A 22,978-nucleotide genomic window follows, 5' to 3' on the forward strand; every position below is an offset into this window, starting at 1 on the left:
TCTCTCCACATCAGGTTGATTATAAACCCTAGTGTTGTCTCTCTCCACATCAGGTTGATTATAAACCCTAGTGTTGTCTCTCTCTCTACATCAGGTTGATTATAAACCCTAGTGTTGTCTCTCTCCACATCAGGTTGATAATAAACCCTAGTGTTGTCTCTCTCCACATCAGGTTGATTATAAACCCTAGTGTTGTCTCTCTCCACATCAGGTTGATTATAAACCCTAGTGTTGTCTCTCTCCACATCAGGTTGATTATAAACCCTAGTGTTGTCTCTCTCTCCACATCAGGTTGATTATAAACCCTAGTGTTGTCTCTCTCCACATCAGGTTGATTATAAACCCTAGTGTTGTCTCTCTCTCCACATCAGGTCCATTATAAACCCTAGTGTTGTCTCTCTCTCCACATCAGGTCCATTATAAACCCTAGTGTTGTCTCTCTCCACATCAGGTTGATTATAAACCCTAGTGTTGTCTCTCTCTCTACATCAGGTTGATTATAAACCCTAGTATTGTCTCTCTCCACATCAGGTCGATAATAAACCCTAGTGTTGTCTCTCTCCACATCAGGTTGATTATAAACCCTAGTGTTGTCTCTCTCCACATCAGGTTGATTATAAACCCTAGTGTTGTCTCTCTCCACATCAGGTTGATTATAAACCCTAGTGTTGTCTCTCTCTCTACATCAGGTTGATTATAAACCCTAGTATTGTCTCTCTCCACATCAGGTCGATAATAAACCCTAGTGTTGTCTCTCTCCACATCAGGTTGATTATAAACCCTAGTGTTGTCTCTCTCCACATCAGGTTGATTATAAACCCTAGTGTTGTCTCTCTCTCCACATCAGGTCGATAATAAACCCTAGTGTTGTCTCTCTCCACATCAGGTCCATTATAAACCCTAGTGTTGTCTCTCTCCACATCAGGTTGATTATAAACCCTAGTGTTGTCTCTCTCCACATCAGGTTGATTATAAACCCTACTGTTGTCTCTCTCTCCACATCAGGTCGATTATAAACCCTAGTGTTGTCTCTCTCCACATCAGGTTGATTATAAACCCTAGTGTTGTCTCTCTCCACATCAGGTTGATAATAAACCCTAGTGTTGTCTCTCTCTCCACATCAGGTCGATTATAAACCCTAGTGTTGTCTCTCTCCACATCAGGTTGATTATAAACCCTAGTGTTGTCTCTCTCTCCACATCAGGTCGATTATAAACCCTAGTGTTGTCTCTCTCCACATCAGGTTGATTATAAACCCTAGTGTTGTCTCTCTCTCCACATCAGGTCGATTATAAACCCTAGTGTTGTCTCTCTCTCCACATCAGGTTGATTATAAACCCTAGTGTTGTCTCTCTCTCCACATCAGGTTGATAATAAACCCTAGTGTTGTCTCTCTCCACATCAGGTCGACTATAAACCCTAGTGTTGTCTCTCTCCACATCAGGTTGATAATAAACCCTAGTGTTGTCTCTCTCCACATCAGGTTGATTATAAACCCTAGTGTTGTCTCTCTCTCCACATCAGGTCGATTATAAACCCTAGTGTTGTCTCTCTCTCCACATCAGGTTGATTATAAACCCTAGTGTTGTCTCTCTCTCCACATCAGGTCGATTATAAACCCTAGTGTTGTCTCTCTCCACATCAGGTTGATTATAAACCCTAGTGTTGTCTCTCTCCACATCAGGTTGATAATAAACCCTAGTGTTGTCTCTCTCTCCACATCAGGTTGATTATAAACCCTAGTGTTGTCTCTCTCCACATCAGGTTGATAATAAACCCTAGTGTTGTCTCTCTCTCTACATCAGGTTGATTATAAACCCTAGTGTTGTCTCTCTCCACATCAGGTTGATTATAAACCCTAGTGTTGTCTCTCTCCACATCAGGTTGATTATAAACCCTAGTGTTGTCTCTCTCTCTACATCAGGTTGATAATAAACCCTAGTGTTGTCTCTCTCTCCACATCAGGTTGATTATAAACCCTAGTGTTGTCTCTCTCCACATCAGGTTGATTATAAACCCTAGTGTTGTCTCTCTCTCTCTCTCCACATCAGGTTGATTATAAACCCTAGTGTTGTCTCTCTCTCCACATCAGGTTGATAATAAACCCTAGTGTTGTCTCTCTCTCCACATCAGGTTGATAATAAACCCTAGTGTTGTCTCTCTCTCCACATCAGGTTGATAATAAACCCTAGTGTTGTCTCTCTCCACATCAGGTTGATAATAAACCCTAGTGTTGTCTCTCTCTCTCTCTCTCCACATCAGGTTGATTATAAACCCTAGTGTTGTCTCTCTCCACATCAGGTTGATTATAAACCCTAGTGTTGTCTCTCTCCACATCAGGTTGATAATAAACCCTAGTGTTGTCTCTCTCTCTCCACATCAGGTTGATAATAAACCCTAGTGTTGTCTCTCTCTCTCTCCACATCAGGTTGATTATAAACCCTAGTGTTGTCTCTCTCTCCACATCAGGTTGATAATAAACCCTAGTGTTGTCTCTCTCCACATCAGGTTGATAATAAACCCTAGTGTTGTCTCTCTCTCAACATCAGGTTGATAATAAACCCTAGTGTTGTCTCTCTCCACATCAGGTCGATTATAAACCCTAGTGTTGTCTCTCTCTCCACATCAGGTCGATAATAAACCCTAGTGTTGTCTCTCTCTCTCTCTCTCCACATCAGGTTGATTATAAACCCTAGTGTTGTCTCTCTCTCTCTACATCAGGTTGATAATAAACCCTAGTGTTGTCTCTCTCTCTCTCTCTCCACATCAGGTTGATTATAAACCCTAGTGTTGTCTCTCTCTCTACATCAGGTCGATTATAAACCCTAGTGTTGTCTCTCTCCACATCAGGTTGATTATAAACCCTAGTGTTGTCTCTCTCTCTCCACATCAGGTTGATTATAAACCCTAGTGTTGTCTCTCTCTCTCTCCACATCAGGTTGATTATAAACCCTAGTGTTGTCTCTCTCCACATCAGGTTGATAATAAACCCTAGTGTTGTGTCTCTCCACATCAGGTTGATTATAAACCCTAGTGTTGTCTCTCTCTCTCTCCACATCAGGTTGATAATAAACCCTAGTGTTGTGTCTCTCCACATCAGGTTGATTATAAACCCTAGTGTTGTCTCTCTCTCTCTCCACATCAGGTTGATGATAAACCCTAGTGTTGTCTCTCTCTCTCCTACAGCTCGATATGAGGACTTGGAGCAGACTGATGTCAGGGTACAGTACCTGTGGGAAGCTCTCATGAACTTCACTAACGGTCAGTTAAAACCGTCTTCTTTTTGTCTCTGTGGCTCTATCTTCTGTCCTCTCTTCACTCACTAACTCTCTGACTGTTCCCCCCTCTTCCAGAGGACCGCAGCCGGTTCCTGAGGTTTGTGACGGGGAGGAGCCGTCTTCCTGCTCCCATCTACATCTTCCCTGACAAACAAGGGTATGTTGGTAGGGCGCCTTTTACCGTATGTTGGTAGGGCTCCTTTTACCGTATGTTGGTAGGACTCCTTTTACCGTATGTTGGTAGGACTCCTTTTACCGTATGTTGGTAGGGAGCCTTTTACCGTATGTTGGTAGGGAGCCTTTTACCGTATGTTGGTAGGGAGCCTTTTACCGTATGTTGGTAGGGAGCCTTTTACCGTATGTTGGTAGGGAGCCTTTTACCGTATGTTGGTAGGGAGCCTTTTACCGTATGTTGGTATGGGAGCCTTTTACCGTATGTTGGTAGGGCGCCTTTTACCGTATGTTGGTAGGGAGCCTTTTACCGTATGTTGGTAGGGAGCCTTTTACCGTATGTTGGTAGGGAGCCTTTTACCGTATGTTGGTAGGGAGCCTTTTACCGTATGTTGGTAGGGAGCCTTTTACCGTATGTTGGTAGGACTCCTTTTACCGTATGTTGGTAGGACTCCTTTTACCGTATGTTGGTAGGGCTCCTTTTACCGTATGTTGGTAGGACTCCTTTTACCGTATGTTGGTAGGACTCCTTTTACCGTATGTTGGTAGGGCGCCTTTTACCGTATGTTGGTAGGACTCCTTTTACCGTATGTTGGTAGGGAGCCTTTTACCGTATGTTGGTAGGGAGCCTTTTACCGTATGTTGGTAGGGAGCCTTTTACCGTATGTTGGTAGGACTCCTTTTACCGTATGTTGGTAGGACTCCTTTTACCGTATGTTGGTAGGACTCCTTTTACCGTATGTTGGTAGGACTCCTTTTACCGTATGTTGGTAGGACTCCTTTTACCGTATGTTGGTAGGGCGCCTTTTACCGTATGTTGGTAGGACTCCTTTTACCGTATGTTGGTAGGACTCCTTTTACCGTATGTTGGTAGGGCTCCTTTTACCGTATGTTGGTAGGGCGCCTTTTACCGTATGTTGGTAGGACTCCTTTTACCGTATGTTGGTAGGGAGCCTTTTACCGTATGTTGGTAGGGAGCCTTTTACCGTATGTTGGTAGGGCTCCTTTTACCGTATGTTGGTAGGGAGCCTTTTACCGTATGTTGGTAGGACTCCTTTTACCGTATGTTGGTAGGGCTCCTTTTACCGTATGTTGGTAGGGCTCCTTTTACCGTATGTTGGTAGGGCTCCTTTTACCGTATGTTGGTAGGACTCCTTTTACCGTATGTTGGTAGGGCTCCTTTTACTGTACGTTGGTAGGGCGCCTTTTGGCGTACGTTAGTGGGATGCCTTTTGGCCTACGTTAGTGGGATGCCTTTTAGCGTACGTTAGTGGGATGCTTTTTAGCCTACGTTAGTGGGATGCAATCCCAAAGCAAATACCTTATAAGATGCTGATGTTATTTCACTTTTTATAACGTCTTTCCCTGACCTCTAGCTCTGAGACTACAGATGCATTATAACGTCTTTGGTTTCCCTGACCTCTAGCTCTGAGACTACAGATGCATTATAACGTCTTTGGTTTCCCTGACCTCTAGCTCTGAGACTACAGATGCATTATAACGTCTTTGGTTTCCCTGACCTCTAGCTCTGAGACTACAGATGCATTATAACATCTTTGGTTTCCCTGACCTTTAGCTCTGAGACTACAGATGCATTATAACGTCTTTGGTTTCCCTGACCTCTAGCTCTGAGACTACAGATGAATTATAACGTCTTTCCCTGACCTCTAGCTCTGAGACTACAGATGCATTATAACATCTTTGGTTTCCCTGACTGTTAGCTCTGAGACTACAGATGCATTATAACGTCTTTGGTTTCCCTGACCCTCTAGCTCTGAGACTACAGATGCCTTTTGAATTATAACGTCTTTCCCTGACCTCTAGCTCTGAGACTACAGATGCATTATAACATCTTTGGTTTCCCTGACTGTTAGCTCTGAGACTACAGATGCATTATAACGTCTTTGGTTTCCCTGACCTCTAGCTCTAAGACTACAGATGCATTATAACATCTTTGGTTTCCCTGACCTTTAGCTCTGAGACTACAGATGCATTATAACATCTTTGGTTTCCCTGACCTCTAGCTCTGAGACTACAGATGCATTATAACATCTTTGGTTTCCCTGACCTCTAGCTCTAAGACTACAGATGCATTATAACATCTTTGGTTTCCCTGACCTTTAGCTCTGAGACTACAGATGCATTATAACGTCTTTGGTTTCCCTGACCTCTAGCTCTGAGACTACAGATGCATTATAACATCTTTGGTTTCCCTGACCTCTAGCTCTGAGACTACAGATGCATTATAACGTCTTTGGTTTCCCTGACCTCTAGCTCTGAGACTACAGATGCATTATAACGTCTTTGGTTTCCCTGACCTTTAGCTCTGAGACTACAGATGCATTATAACATCTTTGGTTTCCCTGACCTCTAGCTCTGAGACTACAGATGCATTATAACGTCTTTGGTTTCCCTGACCTCTAGCTCTGAGACTACAGATGCATTATAACGTCTTTGGTTTCCCTGACCTCTAGCTCTGAGACTACAGATGCATTATAACATCTTTGGTTTCCCTGACCTTTGGCTCTGAGACTACAGATGCATTATAACATCTTTGGTTTCTCTGACCTCTAGCTCTGAGACTACAGATGCATTATAACATCTTTGGTTTCCCTGACCTTTAGCTCTGAGACTACAGATGCATTATAACATCTTTGGTTTCTCTGACCTCTAGCTCTGAGACTACAGATGCATTATAACATCTTTGGTTTCCCTGACCTCTAGCTCTGAGACTACAGATGCATTATAACGTCTTTGGTTTCCCTGACCTCTAGCTCTGAGACTACAGATGCATTATAACGTCTTTGGTTTCCCTGACCTTTAGCTCTGAGACTACAGATGCATTATAACGTCTTTGGTTTCCCTGACCTCTAGCTCTGAGACTACAGATGCATTATAACATCTTTGGTTTCCCTGACCTCTAGCTCTGAGACTACAGATGCATTATAACATCTTTGGTTTCCCTGACCTCTAGCTCTGAGACTACAGATGCATTATAACATCTTTGGTTTCCCTGACCTCTAGCTCTGAGACTACAGATGCATTATAACATCTTTGGTTTCCCTGACCTCTAGCTCTGAGACTACAGATGCATTATAACATCTTTGGTTTCTCTGACCTCTAGCTCTGAGACTACAGATGCATTATAACGTCTTTGGTTTCCCTGACCTTTAGCTCTGAGACTACAGATGCATTATAACATCTTTGGTTTCTCTGACCTCTAGCTCTGAGACTACAGATGCATTATAACGTCTTTGGTTTCCCTGACCTCTAGCTCTGAGACTACAGATGCATTATAACGTCTTTGGTTTCCCTGACCTCTAGCTCTGAGACTACAGATGCATTATAACATCTTTGGTTTCTCTGACCTCTAGCTCTGAGACTACAGATGCATTATAACGTCTTTGGTTTCCCTGACCTCTAGCTCTGAGACTACAGATGCATTATAACATCTTTGGTTTCCCTGACCTTTAGCTCTGAGACTACAGATGCATTATAACGTCTTTGGTTTCCCTGACCTTTAGCTCTGAGACTACAGATGCATTATAACATCTTTGGTTTCCCTGACCTCTAGCTCTGAGACTACAGATGCATTATAACATCTTTGGTTTCCCTGACCTCTAGCTCTGAGACTACAGATGCATTATAACGTCTTTGGTTTCCCTGACCTTTAGCTCTGAGACTACAGATGCATTATAACATCTTTGGTTTCCCTGACCTCTAGCTCTGAGACTACAGATGCATTATAACGTCTTTGGTTTCCCTGACCTCTAGCTCTGAGACTACAGATGCATTATAACATCTTTGGTTTCCCTGACCTCTAGCTCTGAGACTACAGATGCATTATAACGTCTTTGGTTTCCCTGACCTCTAGCTCTGAGACTACAGATGCATTATAACGTCTTTGGTTTCCCTGACCTCTAGCTCTGAGACTACAGATGCATTATAACATCTTTGGTTTCCCTGACCTCTAGCTCTGAGACTACAGATGCATTATAACGTCTTTGGTTTCCCTGACCTCTAGCTCTGAGACTACAGATGCATTATAACATCTTTGGTTTCCCTGACCTCTAGCTCTGAGACTACAGATGCATTATAACGTCTTTGGTTTCCCTGACCTTTAGCTCTGAGACTACAGATGCATTATAACATCTTTGGTTTCCCTGACCTCTAGCTCTGAGACTACAGATGCATTATAACATCTTTGGTTTCCCTGACCTCTAGCTCTGAGACTACAGATGCATTATAACGTCTTTGGTTTCCCTGACCTCTAGCTCTGAGACTACAGATGCATTATAACGTCTTTGGTTTCCCTGACCTCTAGCTCTGAGACTACAGATGCATTATAACGTCTTTGGTTTCCCTGACCTCTAGCTCTGAGACTACAGATGCATTATAACGTCTTTGGTTTCCCTGACCTCTAGCTCTGAGACTACAGATGCATTATAACGTCTTTGGTTTCCCTGACCTCTAGCTCTGAGACTACAGATGCAATATAACGTCTTTGGTTTCCCTGACCTCTAGCTCTGAGACTACAGATGCGTTGCCACAGTCCTCCACCTGCTCCAGTACCCTGTATCTACCCAACTACCCCAGGTGAGTTTTAATGGCAATTCTCTCTACTGTTATCAGAATATTTAGAAGGAAAGTGGTTTCTTTGGTTCCATATAACGGAGATTGTAGATATGAAAGTGCAATGGTTATACTCTTCCACATTCTCTAGTAAAAGCTAATTCCCTAACTTTGTGTCCCCTGCAGTGCAAAAGTGTGTGAGGACAAGCTGCGCTATGCTGCCTACAACTGTGTTGCCATTGACACTGACATGAGTCCCTGGGAGGAGTGACCACGCCCCCTGCCACGCCCCATATATCAGTTTTATGCCACGCCCACCTGTGTTTATGCAGCATTTATTACAAGTGGGGGGGGGGGAATGCCGAAAATAGTACTTGTAAACTGGGAGCAACAAGTTGTGTGCATTCATGTGCTTTGAACTTACCGAGACCGCTGATTGGCTAATGTAATGAACGCAGCATTAGCATCACTATCTGAAGCTGCTGCCAAGCCTATTATCATTTATAAACTGGGTGGTTTGAGCTCTGAATGCTGATTGGCTGAAAGCTGTGGTATATCCAACTGTATACCATGGGTATGACAAAACAGATTTTTACTGATCTAATTATGTTGGTAACCAGTTTATAATAGCAATAAGGCAATTCGGGGGGTGGGGGGTTGTGATTTATGGCCAATATACTTCAGTTAAGGGCTGTGTCACGTCGTGTCTAAGAACAGCCCTAAGCTGTGGAATATTGGCCATATACCACACCCCCTCCCTCGGGCCTTATTGCTTAAGTATACCATATCTACAACGGTGCCAACTATTTACAGCTGTACTGTATATAATAAACTAATGTGGAAGAAACATGACTTCTGGTGTTTTACTTTTCATAATATGGGGAATATTCCAATGTTTGAAACAGTCAAAAGTCTGTTACTTGAACTCTGTGAAGCATTTATTTGAGCTGCAATTTTCTGAGGCTGGTAACTCTAATGAACTTGTCCTCTGCAGCAGAGGTAACTCTGGGTCTTCCTTTTCTGTGGCGGTCCTCATGAGAGCCAGTTAACTCTAATGAACGTATCCTCTGCAGCAGAGGTAACTCTGGGTCTTCCTTTTCTGTGGCGGTCCTCATGAGAGCCAGTTAACTCTAATGAACGTATCCTCTGCAGCAGAGGTAACTCTGGGTCTTCCTTTTCTGTGGCGGTCCTCATGAGAGCCAGTTAACTCTAATGAACGTATCCTCTGCAGCAGAGGTAACTCTGGGTCTTCCTTTTCTGTGGCGGTCCTCATGAGAGCCAGTTAACTCTAATGAACGTATCCTCTGCAGCAGAGGTAACTCTGGGTCTTCCTGTCCTGTGGCGGTCCTCATGAGAGCCAGTTAACTCTAATGAACGTATCCTCTGCAGCAGAGGTAACTCTGGGTCTTCCTTTTCTGTGGCGGTCCTCATGAGAGCCAGTTAACTCTAATGAACTTATCCTCTGCAGCAGAGGTAACTCTGGGTCTTCCTTTCCTGTGGCGGTCCTCATGAGAGCCAGTTAACTCTAATGAACGTATCCTCTGCAGCAGAGGTAACTCTGGGTCTTCCTTTCCTGTGGCGGTCCTCATTAGAGCCAGTTGAGGTAACTCTGGGTCTTCCTTTCCTGTGGCGGTCCCCATGAGAGCCAGTTAACTCTAATGAACGTATCCTCTGTAGCAGAGGTAACTCATCTTCCTGTCCTGTGGCGGTCCTCATGAGAGCCAGTTAACTCTAATGAACGTATCCTCTGCAGCAGAGGTAACTCTGGGTCTTCCTGTCCTGTGGCGGTCCTCATGAGAGCCAGTTAACTCTAATGAACGTATCCTCTGCAGCAGAGGTAACTCTGGGTCTTCCTGTCCTGTGGCGGTCCTCATGAGAGCCAGTTAACTCTAATGAACGTATCCTCTGCAGCAGAGGGAACTCTGGGTCTTACTGTCCTGTGGCGGTCCTCATGAGAGCCAGTTAACTCTAATGAACGTATCCTCTGCAGCAGAGGTAACTCTGGGTCTTCCTGTCCTGTGGCGGTCCTCATGAGAGCCAGTTAACTCTAATGAACGTATCCTCTGCAGCAGGGTAACTCTGGGTCTTCCTTTCCTGTGGCGGTCCCCATGAGAGCCAGTTAACTCTAATGAACGTATCCTCTGTAGCAGAGGTAACTCATCTTCCTGTCCTGTGGCGGTCCTCATGAGAGCCAGTTAACTCTAATGAACGTATCCTCTGCAGCAGAGGTAACTCTGGGTCTTCCTGTCCTGTGGCGGTCCTCATGAGAGCCAGTTAACTCTAATGAACGTATCCTCTGCAGCAGAGGTAACTCTGGGTCTTCCTGTCCTGTGGCGGTCCTCATGAGAGCCAGTTAACCTAATGAACGTATCCTCTGCAGCAGAGGGAACTCTGGGTCTTACTGTCCTGTGGCGGTCCTCATGAGAGCCAGTTAACTCTAATGAACGTATCCTCTGCAGCAGAGGTAACTCTGGGTCTTCCTGTCCTGTGGGGTCCTCATGAGAGCCAGTTAACTCTAATGAACGTATCCTCTGCAGCAGAGGGAACTCTGGGTCTTACTGTCCTGTGGCGGTCCTCATGAGAGCCAGTTAACTCTAATGAACGTATCCTCTGCAGCAGAGGTAACTCTGGGACTTACTGTCCTGTGGCGGTCCTCATGAGAGCCAGTTAACTCTAATGAACGTATCCTCTGCAGCAGAGGTAACTCTGGGTCTTACTGTCCTGTGGCGGTCCTCATGAGAGCCAGTTAACTCTAATGAACGTATCCTCTGCAGCAGAGGTAACTCTGGGTCTTCCTGTCCTGTGGCGGTCCTCATGAGAGCCAGTTAACTCTAATGAACGTATCCTCTGCAGCAGAGGTAACTCTGGGTCTTCCTTTTCTGTGGCGGTCCTCATGAGAGCCAGTTTCATCATAACGCTTGATGGTTTTCACGACTGCACTTGAAGAAACTTTAAAGGTTCTTGAAATGTTCCATATTGACTGACCTTAAAGTAATGATGGACTGTTGTATTGACTGACCTTAAAGTAATGATGGACTGTTGTATTGACTGACCTTCATGTCTTAAAGTAATGATGGACTGTCATTTTTCTTTGCTTATTTGAGCTGTTCTTGACATATGGACTATCTTCTGTATACCACCCCTACCTTGCCACAACACAACTGATTGGCTCAAACGCATTAAGAAGGAAAGAAATTACACATGAACTTTTAACAAGGCACACCTGTTAATTGAAATGCATTCCAGGTGACTACATAATTTGTATTTATTATGGATCCCCATTAGTTCCTGCCAAGGCAGCAGCTACTCTTCCTGGTGTTTATTATGGATCCCCATTAGTTCCTGCCAAGGCAGCAGCTGCTCTTCCTGGGGTTTATTATGGATCCCCATTAGTTCCTGCCAAGGCAGCAGCTACTCTTCCTGGGGTTTATTATGGATCCCCATTAGTTCCTGCCAAGGCAGCAGCTACTCTTCCTGGGGTTTATTATGGATCCCCATTAGTTCCTGCCAAGGCAGCCGCTACTCTTCCTGGGGTTTATTATGGATCCCCATTAGATCCTGCCAAGGCAGCAGCTACTCTTCCTGGGGTTTATTGTGGATCCCCATTAGTTCCTGCCAAGGCAGCAGCTACTCTTCCTGGGGTCCAGCAAAATTAAGGCAGTTGTTATACAATTTTAAAAACATTATGCCCTCAGGCCCCTACTCCACCACTACCACATCTACAGTACTAAATATGTGTTTGTATAGTTCGTGTGTTATCGTGTGTGTATGTATGTGTCTATGCCTATGTATGTTTTGCTTCACAGTCCTCGCTGTAAGGTGTTTTTTAAATATTTTTTTTGTCGTCTTGTTGATATTGTTAGGGCAGAGCGGCGCTTTATTATGGACAGACTTCTTCGTATTTTAGCTACTGTTGTATCAATATGTTTTGACCATGACAGTTTACAATCCAGGGTTACGTTTCACTATGTTGGATCGCTCCAATATATTGGTATCACTCCGCGGCGGAGGGATACATCTGACGTAAGGATGTACAGATTTATTCCCATGTACACCTGTGTCACGGCTGGGGTCCGCCCCTATAAATAGACCCCATGGCCGCGAAACATGTTCTCTTTAATGTTCTCAGCGGACGTCCGTATGGTTTGAGGTTCAAACGTTATGAAGTTCGCTTGGTAAGTGTAATATCTTGCGTGGACGTATACTCAGCTGGCCACATGGTCAAGCCCCTCCTCTTGAGAGGCTGCACTCAGCTGCGAGCGGTTGATCTGTATCTTCCGTCCGTGGTTTGTCGTGCTTGTGTTTCGTTAACGTTACACTACGACTCCGTGTGCCTCCTGGCTTGTGTTGTGAATTGCCTAACATGCTGTTGGGTTATCTGCTAATTGCCCTAAAGTTTTTTCCCCCCCCACATACATATTGTAAGAGTGTCGTGGTGGACTTCCACTACATTGAGACATTACGTTTGGAGTTCCTTAACAGAGTTACTCCATCATATGGTGCTGTTTCTACTGCTTGGATATTAAACCAGCGAGGTAATATTACAGTTGGCGTCAACAAATTATAATTTTAAACTCGCGTATTAGATCCATTACCTGGTTGCTGTTTTGTCTGCCTGTTTTTCCCACAAGGACTTCCCCATTTTTGCAGAGGTACTGGGTAATGTATCCCTCACTGGGCTCCTATCCCTCCAAGTGGGTCATGACAAAACTCTCCCAGGGCGTTGTACCTCTGCTCCGTGGCCTCCCTGGCTTGGCTGGGTTTATTATTGCTTCCCTTTGTGACAGGTGTGATGGTGGCATCCCCCCTGGGGCTCTTCATACCTCGTGCCTGGGCAGAGGGGAGCGGGCCATGATGCAGGTGGTTACCTACCGGCGCCATCTCTGGCTGGCCCACAATCCCTTCTGCCAACTGCTCTCCATGGCATATGTTCCACTCTCCCCATCACCCCAGTGCTGACCTTTTGGCACAGGGGTTAATGACATTCTGGAGCGGACTGATGAGGTTCGTAGGGAGACTCTGAGATGGTTCATGCCTCCACCTCAGGCCCTGGGTCCAAGGCAGACGGACGACGGTGGGGTCCCCCTCCTGCCCCTTCGCCTCGTGCTGAGGAACGACAGTGGGGTCCCCTCCTGCCCCTTCGCCTCGTGCTGAGGAACGACGGTGGGGTCCCCCTCCTGCCCCTTCGCCTCGTGCTGAGGAACGACGGTGGGGTCCCCTCCTGCCCCTTCGCCTCGTGCTGAGGAACGACGGTGGGGTCCCCCTCCTGCCCCTTCGCCTCGTGCTGAGGAACGACGGTGGGGTCCCCCTCCTGCCCCTTCGCCTCGTGCTGAGGAACGACAGTGGGGTCCCCTCCTGCCCCTTCGCCTCGTGCTGAGGAACGACAACCTGTCAACCGTCACCGCCAGACGAAAGGCGGGCCCCGGCAGGACCCCTGGCACACCCTTTTCCTGCCTCTGCTGCTTCTCCTCTACGGTGCTAGAGGGAAATGATGTAGCGAACGTGTGTCGCGGCCATTGGGTCTATGTATAGGGGCGGACCCCAGCAGTGACACAGGTGCACACTGGAGTAAATCTGTAAATCCTCACGTCGGCTGTATCCCTCCGCCGCGGAGTGATACCAATATATTGGAGTGATCCATATAGCTCGCATAACCATGGTTACATACTTGTTACTCCAAGCAGTTTAGTCATCTCAACTTGCTAAATATCCACATTATTTATTACAAGATGTAGTTGAGGTTTAGTGTATGATTTGTCCAAAATACAATGCTATTAGTTTTAGGAATAATTAGGGTTAACTTAAGGTGGTTGAGAGAATGACGAGTGTGTGCAAAGCTGTCATCAAGGTAAATGGGGGCTTCATTGAAGAATCTCAAATCTCAAATATATTTTGATTTGGCACTTTTTTTTGGTTACAACATGATTCTATGTTATTTCATAGTTTTGATGCCTTCCATATTATTGTACAATGTAGAAAATAGTCAAAACTAAACTCTGGATTGAGGCTTGTCCAACCTTTTGACTGGTACTCGAAGTATAAATCTCTGCAGTAATAGTTTTGGGGCTTTCTAGTTTATCCTGGGTGGTGGACACTCACAGATGGCGGCAGTCAACGTTTCAGTTTGCGCTCATGGATTTCTAGAGTTATCGTACAGTCTCGCGATATCTGACACCTTCAAACTTCCCCATGAACCTTTGCGTGTTCTCTTTCCAGCCGTCGCCTGAGAATGGGTACGTGTTTTCATCCTCCGGTCGCTGAGAGAATCCTTGTCCATCACTTGTTTTACATCAGGAATATAACTATAATGGTTTGGCAGATTACTTTTTATTTGAATATCTTACTGGAATGTTGTTGAATTGCACCAATATCACCATAGAGCATTGTTTTTCACTGAATTATTGTAAAAGGATGTCATGTTACAAGATGGCTGCTCTCATGGGCTAGTCTTGCTGACTTGCAAGTGAGCGTTTGCGGATAGTTCTCAAATTGCACTTTCGCTTGTTTTAGTAGTTACCTAGTTTGGTGTACCTTAAACCTAATACACATGGCCATGTTGCGTTTTGGTAGACATTTTGCTGCCAAGTCTTCCTCGGGATTTTAGTTGTAAGCTAGCGTTAGGCCTCTGGATACGTTTATATTTTTTTACATTCTCAATTTAGTACCTCTTTTACTAATTGATCTATATATCGACTAAATCTTTGCATGCTTACGAAGAAATGTGTATCTACAGGACTATGATCGGTGATTTAACGGGATAACGTTACTCTTAGTACTGTGCTAACGTGCTAGCGGTACCTAGGTAGTGGTGCACTCTATTCGGAGAAGCTTTGTGTTTGAGTGAATATGATGACAATTAGGTTTCCGAGATTACTGTGCGGATAACCACCTTGGAGAACTGACACTCGCTAACACAATGGCTTCCTTAGACTTTAGTGCTTTTTGTTTGTTGCAGAGTTCGCATCTTTCTCACTCTTGTCTTGTTTCTGTGGCCCAGGTATCTCTAGGGACAACTGGCATAAACGCCGCAAGACCGGCGGCAAACGCAAACCCTACCACAAGAAGAGGAAGTATGAACTGGGTCGCCCCCCTGCAAACACAAAGGTGAAGACGCTGACCACGTGTATCGGTATTGTGGACAGTAGCTAGTAAAAAAAGGGTTTGATTGTTTGTGGTGTGGATGATTACAAATTGACCATAGGTAGGTCTGTTTTGACCGTTTTGGTTCAAGTTTAAGGACCTACCAATGACCCGGACTGTCATAGTTACACTGACACACCTATGCCAAACAATGGGGCACATGTGGCCACCAGGTATCCCTATACATAATGCAATCACTCGTGATTTAGTTGGTTTCCACTAAAGAAAAATGCTTCTCTTCTAGATTGGACCTCGCCGTATTCACACGGTGAGGACCCGCGGTGGCAACAAGAAGTACCGCGCTCTGAGGGTCGACGTGGGTAACTTCTCCTGGGGCTCTGAGTGTAAGTTTCCATACGGTTGTTCTGCTATGGGTCTCAGCTGTACACACTGGTTAAATCTGTAAGGGTGTCGTGAGTCTTTCAATGACGATATTCATGTCCAGTTCTGCTACTGAATGTTTGTGACGATATTTGTGACTCTGAGAAAGACAGAAGCTAGGTTCACTCATGAAACGCAATGTGTTTTGAGAGCTCCTATTAATTTTCATTTGATTTACCACCTACATGTGTGCATTTGGCCATAATGCTACTTTTGAAATGTAAACTGAACATAACATGTAACAATTTCCAATATTTTACTGAGTAAAAATAAACTTGCAATTGAAATTAATTAATTAGGCCCTGATCGATTGATTTCACACAACTGGGAATACAGATACCTTAAAAATTTTAGGGTTATACAGATTATATTTAAGTTACTGAAACATGACCAACACGTTGCGTTTGTAAATTTTGCCATTTTAAAGCTACTTAAAAATGCTCATGGGTCTGTTTATTTCTACAGACTTAGACTGTGCTTGAACCCCTGTTTCATCACTGCAGTAATATTACCACTACACACAGGTGGGAATGTTGATATTGATGCGGCCTTGTGTTCATTTTGCAGGCTGCACTCGTAAGACCAGGCTCATTGATGTGGTGTACAACGCCTCCAACAACGAGTTGGTGAGAACCAAGACCTTGGTGAAGAACTGCATCGTTCTCGTCGACAGCCTGCCTTACAGGCAGTGGTATGAGGCCCACTTCGCCACTCCTCTGGGACGCAAGAAGGGAGCCAAGCTGGTACGTACCAAAGACCCAAGTGGCTCCTGGGTAGTGCACCGGGTTTGAATTGAACAAAGGTGTATAACTGCAACATGTAAAGTGTTGGTTCAATGTTTTAACCTCTGTAGGGTAGGTGAGACGCTAACGTCCCACCAGGCCAACGTGCGGTGACACTGCAGAGCGCTAACGTTCGTTGTTTTAAACATTCTGGGAAATACATGTATCTTACATCGTTTAAAAGATGAACGTGTCAGATTTCAAAAAGGCTTTACTGCGAAAGCAAACCATGTGATTTTCCGAGGGCAGCACCACGCACACAAGTATTACTAGCATTTTCCAACCAAGCATTAGCGTCATGAAAGTCAGAAATAACAATTAAATAAATTTTAAGATCTTTGTCTGGTGGCAATGACAAGTGTCCTAACTACAAAACTTTGTTTTGTTTGATAAAACCATTTTTATAGCCTAACACAAAATATTTGTAAAACACTGTGATTTCTGTCTCATTCAACTTTGGACGACGCGTTCGTGATAATAACACACACTAAACAACCGTTTATCCAGTCACGGTTGGTTTCGTTGCAGTCCTCTGGTTGTTACTAACAACCATACTTGATGGTTCTTTTCCCGGGACGTATTGAACAAGCCGATTTGAAGACACCAATCAGTGACCTTGTTGCGCACCAATGGTAGTACCGGTCTATCGTTGATTCACTTATTTTGGCCCAATGACTACTGATCACGTGACCTTTGTCACAGGAAATGCCCCCATCACCTGACCTGTTCAGTAAGCCTCTGCTTTACAGCAGGAGACTGCTATGGGCCATAGTTACCTGTGTTTGTTTTTATTTATTATTTTTTAAATATTTTGTTTGTTAGAATAGCTGTATTTTGTATATAGAACTTTCCTTAAACATTTATCGCTGTACCAATTCAGCCACTTGAGTGCATTTGTGTGGGACACCTGGGTGACTTCACGCTCAATATCATGTAGCTCGCTCATTTTTGAAGTTTATCTGTCTAAAACTTTGCTCAGCTTTTGTTGCCATCTTGTGTTCTTCATTCAAACCATCCCCAGCATCCTATGAGTATGTTTGGCTGAGACATGATGCAGCAACAAAAAAACAGAAAACGTATATTTATTTTTCTTCTACCTGATCTGTTATATTCTCCTGCATTCAATTCACATTTCTACAAAATTGTCTTTCCTTTCAAATGATACAAAGAATATGCATATCCTTGCTTCTGGGCCTGAGCTACAGGCTGTTAGATTAGGGTATGTCTTTAGGTGGAGATTTAGAAGGGGGTGTGTACCCCAAAGAAGTTAATGAGCTGAAATAAAAGGTACCTTCCCTCAATTTTGTTCACAATCCTTTACATCCCTGTTAGTGAGCATTTCTCATTTGCCAAGATCTGACACCTGACAGGTGTGGAATATCAAGCAGCGTGATCATTACACAGGTACACCTTGTGCTGTGGACAATAAAAGGGTTCTCTAAAATGTACAGTGTCGTCAACACAACGCCAGGTGTTTCCAGTTGAGGGAGGGTGCTGACTGCAAGAATATCCACCAGGGCATGTAATGTTCATTTCTCTATCATAAGGGGTTTCGGTAGGTAAGTGCTCACCTTTGACGACAACTGGCATCTTTACGGATGAATCCTGTGTTTCAACTGCACCGGGCCGAGCGTGTATTGTCGTGTGGGTGAGCGGTGTGCTGATGTCGCCGTTGTGAACAGAGTTCCCCGTGGTGGGGTTATGGTATGGGGCAGGCATAAGCTACTACATTTTATTGGCTGCCATTTGAATGCACAGATAACGTGACAAGCTCCCGAGGCCCGTCGTCGTGCCATTCTTCCGCCGACGTCTCCTCCGACGTGTCACCCATTGAGCATGTTTGGGATGCTCTGGGTCGACTTGTACCACATGTTCCAGTTCCCGCCAATCAAATGTATTTATGTAGCCCTTCGTACATCAGCTGATATCTCAAAGTGATGTACAGAAACCCAGCCTAAAACCCCAAACGGCAACAAGCAATGCAGGTGTAGAAGCACGCCAATATCCAGCAACTTCACACAGACTTTGAAGAGGAGTAGGAAAACATTCCACAGGACACAATCAGCAGCCTGATCAACTCCATGTGAAGGAGATGTGTCGTGCTGCATCAGGAAAATGGTCCCACCAGATACTGACTGGTTCTGATCCAGACCAGATACTGACTGGTTCTGATCCAGACCAGATACTGACTGGTTCTGATCCAGACCAGATACTGACTGGTTCTGATCCAGACCAGATACTGACTGGTTCTGATTCAGACCAGATACTGACTGGTTCTGATTCAGACCAGATACTGACTGGTTCTGATCCAGACCAGATACTGACTGGTTCTGATCCAGACCAGATACTGACTGGTTCTGATCCAGACCAGATACTGACTGGTTCTGATCCAGACCCTACCTCTTTATTAAGGTATCTGTATTCCCAGTCATGTGAAATCCATAGATTGGGGCCCAATGAATTCATTTCAATTGACTGATTTCCTTATGAACTGTCATCTTAGTAAAAATGGATGTTCCGTTTCTATATTGCGTAGAACAGTTGACAGCTTGCTGTTGTCCCAAATGGCAATCTAATTCCTTTAAATGTGCGGCTTTTGGCCACAGCGTCGGTATCCACTAACACCTGGCGACACCTGACAGCTGAGTCCCAAAAGAGTACTACTTTCACTAACAGACACTAGCTGACAGCTGAGTCCCAAAAGAGTACTACTTTCACTAACAGACACTAGCTGACAGCTGAGTCCCAAAAGAGTACTACTTTCACTAACAGACACTAGCTGACAGCTGAGTCCCAAAAGAGTACTACTTTCACTAACAGACACTAGCTGACAGCTGAGTCCCAAAAGAGTACTACTTTCACTAACAGACACTAGCTGACAGCTGAGTCCCAAAAGAGTACTACTTTCACTAACAGACACTAGCTGACAGCTGAGTCCCAAAAGAGTACTACTTTCACTAACAGACACTAGCTGACAGCTGAGTCCCAAAAGAGTACTACTTTCACTAACGGACACTAGCTGACAGCTGAGTCCCAAAAGAGTACTGCTTTCACTAACAGACACTAGCTGACAGCTGAGTCCCAAAAGAGTACTACTTTCACTAACAGACACTAGCTGACAGCTGAGTCCCAAAAGAGTACTACTTTCACTAACAGACACTAGCTGACAGCTGAGTCCCAAAAGAGTACTGCTTTCACTAACAGACACTAGCTGACAGCTGAGTCCCAAAGCCACTATTCCCTTGTTATTTGTTTTGTTAAACATTGTCAATGTGTTTATAATCTCTGGTATTTTGATGGAGATGCAGTTGTCCATTTCTGCTACTGAATGACCTTGGGTTTTATTACCAGAACTGAGTGAAACTAAATATACTGGAGATTTAATTTTGGAGACAAATTGTGGTGTTAGCAGGCCGGGGTTCAACTGCAGGTATAAACGGTTCTGTGAAATGTTTTCGTGCAGACTCAACGGTGCAGTACAATGTACTTGAAATCGTACTGGTGTTCCATTGGTGCCCATCATTAATCGCCTAACGTCTTTGATTTCCTGTTTTTTAGACTCCCGAGGAGGAAGAGGTGATCAACAAGAAGAGGTCGAAGAAGATTCAGAAGAAGTTTGACGAGCGTAAGAAGAACTGCAAGATCAGCCCTCTCCTGGAAGAACAGTTCATGCAGGGGAAACTCCTCGGTGAGTCTCCGACCTCTGTTTCTACTGGGCAGCAAGCACTGTGCTGGTTTTAAAGGTCAAAGGTGACTTGTATCAGCGCTCCTAGTCTGAAGTGCTTGATACATATACTCCAGGTACTAGTTATTGTGGTTTTCATCTGGGTACTCACAGCGTATGCAGGCTTAGTTTCCCAGACATGCAGAAACACTCGTGAGGGGTATCTAATAATGCTTTTTAGTCTTGGTCAGAAATGTCTGAATCGTTCCTCCCCAGCACTAACACCTTATTGACCGAACTTCCCTCAGCTGAGTTGTGTGGTGCTGGGCTTGTTAACAAACAGATGTAAGGAACACTGCATTAAAACGTGATGGTCAATGTATTCATGACATCTGAATCCTCAACGACAAAATCCCATTGTCAATTTTCTGATTGGACTTCTGTTAACTTCTAATTGGTGTTTCTTCTCTGACTCGGTAATGATTGTTCTCTCTCTCTCTCTCTCCCAGCCTGCATTGCCTCCAAGCCCGGCCAGTGCGGCAGGGTGGATGGCTACATTTTGGAGGGCAAGGAGCTGGAGTTCTACCTGAGGAAGATCAAGGCCAAGAAGGGCAAATAGATCCGCTGTTTAATACCATGTCAATAAAAACACAAAAGTCCCACGAGCTTCAAGGTCTTTTATTTTTTTAGATGTATCTACTCAACCATACACCCGGACACGTTGAATGTGCCAGCGGTGTCCAATTTACTCCCACCTGTTGATAAAACGTTCCGTCCACACTGCCTGTCAACAGCTCATTTGAGCTGTTCTTGCCATCATATGCACTTGGGTCTTTTACCAAATAGGGCTTTATTCTGTATACCACCTCAACCAATCATTTGTGTTGTGACAAGGTAATCTTCTGTATACCACCTCTACCTTGTCACAACACCACTGATTGCCTCAAACGCATGATGGAAAGAAATTACTCAAATTAACTTTTGACAAGGCACATCTGTTAATTGAAATGCCTTCCACGTGACTACCTCAAGAATCTGGTTGAGAGAGTGCAAAGCTGTCATCAAGGCGAATGGTGGCTACTTTGAATAATCTGAAAAGTAAAATATATTTTGATTTGGGTTTTTTTGGGGGGTTACTACATGATTTCATGTGTTATTTCATAGTTTTGATTCTGTAGTAAAATAAAACCCTGGAATGAGTAGTGTCTAAACTTTTGACTGGTACTGTAAATATACTTTTTAGGTCCAAAAATGGATGTGAGTATCAAGTGTGAGTTTTAGCTTGTGTCCATTAGGCCTATGGATTATTTTATCAACATGAATTAGATTGAGCATTAAAGGCCCCACTTGTTTCATAGGCTGGGATTCGCACTATGCAGCTGTTGCGATCCATCAAACCCATTTGGCGTGCCGTCATAGTGGTCTGTGATTGGTCATTTGGTGTGTCATCATAGTGGTCTGTGATTGGTCATTTGATGTGTCGTCATAGTGGTCTCTGATTGGTGGTCAGACTCGCTCAGGTGGAACATATTTAAACCTGCGCCTTTTGTCAATACTGAATATCATTGAGAAAACAGGTGTCAAATAATATTTTCACAAACATCCTTTCTGAATTTAAATGTAATCATCTAGCTTTTCTGAAGTAATCTAATCTGATTAATGTTTTTGCTGGTAAAGTAATGGATTACAGTTCATGTTTTTTGTAATCCCGTACATGTAACAGATTACATGCAATCCGTTACTCCCCAATCCTGCCCCTTGAGCATGTTTTGGATGCTCTGGATCTGTGTGTACGACAGCGTGTTCCAGTTCCTGCCAATGTCCAGTAACTTCACACAGCCATTGAAGAGGGATGGGCCATTGTCAGATGGCAGCCAACTGGTGAAGGGGATAAGGGGGGGAAAAGTGACATCCTCAAACTTCTTATAACAAACTGCTTTGTGATACTCAAATTCTAACGACTGCTATTTAGGAAAAGTCAAGGATGGGGGACATGACATTGATAATGGCAGAGCAGCATTACACATTCTTAGATTTATCTGGATTCCTTACATATTCTTAGATTTATCTGGAATCATTACATATTCTTAGATTTACCTGGAATCATTACATATTCTTAGATTTATCTGGATTCCTTACATATTCTTAGATTTATCTGGAATCATTACACATTCTTAGATTTACCTGGAATCATTACATATTCTTAGATTAATCATTACATATTCTTAGATTTATCTGGAATCATTACACATTCTTAGATTTATCTGGATTCCTTACATATTCTTAGATTTATCTGGAATCATTACATATTCTTAGATTTATCTGGAATCATTACATATTCTTAGATTTATCTGGAATCATTACATATTCTTAGATTTATCTGGATTCCTTACATATTCTTAGATTTATCTGGATTCATTACATATTCTTAGATTTATCTGGAATCATTACATATTCTTAGATTTACCTGGAATCATTACACATTCTTAGATTTATCTGGAATCATTACATATTCTTAGATTTATCTGGAATCATTACATATTCTTAGATTAATCATTACACATTCTTAGATTTATCTGGAATCATTACATATTCTTAGATTTATCTGGAATCATTACATATTCTTAGATTAATCATTACACATTCTTAGATTTACCTGGAATCATTACATATTCTTAGATTTATCTGGAATCATTACATATTCTTAGATTTATCTGGATTCCTTACATATTCTTAGATTTATCTGGAATCATTACACATTCTTAGATTTATCTGGAATCATTACACATTCTTAGATTAATCATTACATATTCTTAGATTTATCTGGATTCCTTACATATTCTTAGATTTATCTGGAATCATTACACATTCTTAGATTTACCTGGAATCATTACATATTCTTAGATTAATCATTACATATTCTTAGATTTATCTGGAATCATTACATATTCTTAGATTAATCATTACATATTCTTAGATTAATCATTACA

General features: G+C 43.5%; 2 protein-coding genes, 1 long non-coding RNA gene and 3 other non-coding genes across 56 annotated transcripts in view; 5 read left to right on the forward strand and 1 right to left on the reverse strand.

The window, feature by feature from the left end:
- The window catches only part of hectd3 (HECT domain containing 3), a 28,060-nt gene extending 19,192 nt beyond the window's left edge, over positions 1–8,868 (forward strand). For both annotated transcript variants that reach the window (XM_052509562.1, XM_052509563.1), the window contains exons 16-19: positions 3,187–3,261; positions 3,354–3,435; positions 7,974–8,045; positions 8,208–8,868. In XM_052509562.1, the coding sequence (XP_052365522.1) occupies positions 3,187–3,261; positions 3,354–3,435; positions 7,974–8,045; positions 8,208–8,292 (314 nt within the window). In that variant the 3' untranslated portion in view covers positions 8,293–8,868. The remainder of the gene's footprint in view (positions 1–3,186; positions 3,262–3,353; positions 3,436–7,973; positions 8,046–8,207) is intronic.
- Positions 3,722–8,084, reverse strand: LOC127924886 (uncharacterized). Of its 50 annotated transcripts, XR_008119159.1 has the most exons (11): positions 7,968–8,063; positions 7,668–7,867; positions 7,518–7,617; positions 7,418–7,467; positions 7,268–7,367; positions 7,068–7,217; positions 6,668–6,767; positions 6,168–6,317; positions 5,668–5,917; positions 5,568–5,617; positions 3,722–4,969 (listed from the first exon to the last, which is right to left on the reverse strand). It is a non-coding gene; the product is annotated as an uncharacterized LOC127924886 (long non-coding RNA). The 50 variants fall into 50 exon arrangements; XR_008119156.1 differs by lacking the exons at positions 7,418–7,467; positions 7,668–7,867 and adding an exon at positions 7,868–7,917 and having other exon boundaries at positions 7,968–8,084; XR_008119142.1 differs by lacking the exon at positions 7,418–7,467 and having other exon boundaries at positions 7,668–7,817.
- Positions 8,869–14,140: 5,272 nt separating the features above from the next.
- rps8a (ribosomal protein S8a) lies at positions 14,141–21,188 on the forward strand. The gene is made up of 6 exons (XM_035763689.2): positions 14,141–14,254; positions 15,019–15,125; positions 15,406–15,505; positions 16,110–16,285; positions 19,883–20,012; positions 20,498–21,188. Exons 1-6 carry the CDS (start codon positions 14,251–14,253, stop codon positions 20,605–20,607), a joined length of 627 nt encoding a protein of 208 aa, XP_035619582.1. The 5' UTR covers positions 14,141–14,250; the 3' UTR covers positions 20,608–21,188.
- On the forward strand, positions 14,861–14,931 carry LOC118376883 (small nucleolar RNA SNORD55/SNORD39). The gene has a single exon (XR_004824116.1). It is a non-coding gene; the product is annotated as a small nucleolar RNA SNORD55/SNORD39 (small nucleolar RNA).
- On the forward strand, positions 15,195–15,301 carry LOC118376886 (small nucleolar RNA SNORD46). Its single transcript, XR_004824118.1, has one exon. It is a non-coding gene; the product is annotated as a small nucleolar RNA SNORD46 (small nucleolar RNA).
- On the forward strand, positions 15,582–15,650 carry LOC118376884 (small nucleolar RNA SNORD38). Its single transcript, XR_004824117.1, has one exon. It is a non-coding gene; the product is annotated as a small nucleolar RNA SNORD38 (small nucleolar RNA).
- Positions 21,189–22,978: the final 1,790 nt, after the last annotated feature.

Source organism: Oncorhynchus keta, unplaced genomic scaffold, assembly GCF_023373465.1.
Source record: "Oncorhynchus keta strain PuntledgeMale-10-30-2019 unplaced genomic scaffold, Oket_V2 Un_contig_4700_pilon_pilon, whole genome shotgun sequence".
Lineage (NCBI taxonomy): Eukaryota > Metazoa > Chordata > Actinopteri > Salmoniformes > Salmonidae > Oncorhynchus > Oncorhynchus keta.

Bases quoted from the DNA above. Each gene is read 5' to 3' on its own strand.
- rps8a (XM_035763689.2), top strand. The intron at 15,506-16,109 runs GTAAGTTTCCAT...TTCATTTTGCAG, and splicing joins CTTCTCCTGGGGCTCTGAGT to GCTGCACTCGTAAGACCAGG. The intron at 20,013-20,497 runs GTGAGTCTCCGA...TCTCTCTCCCAG, and splicing joins CATGCAGGGGAAACTCCTCG to CCTGCATTGCCTCCAAGCCC.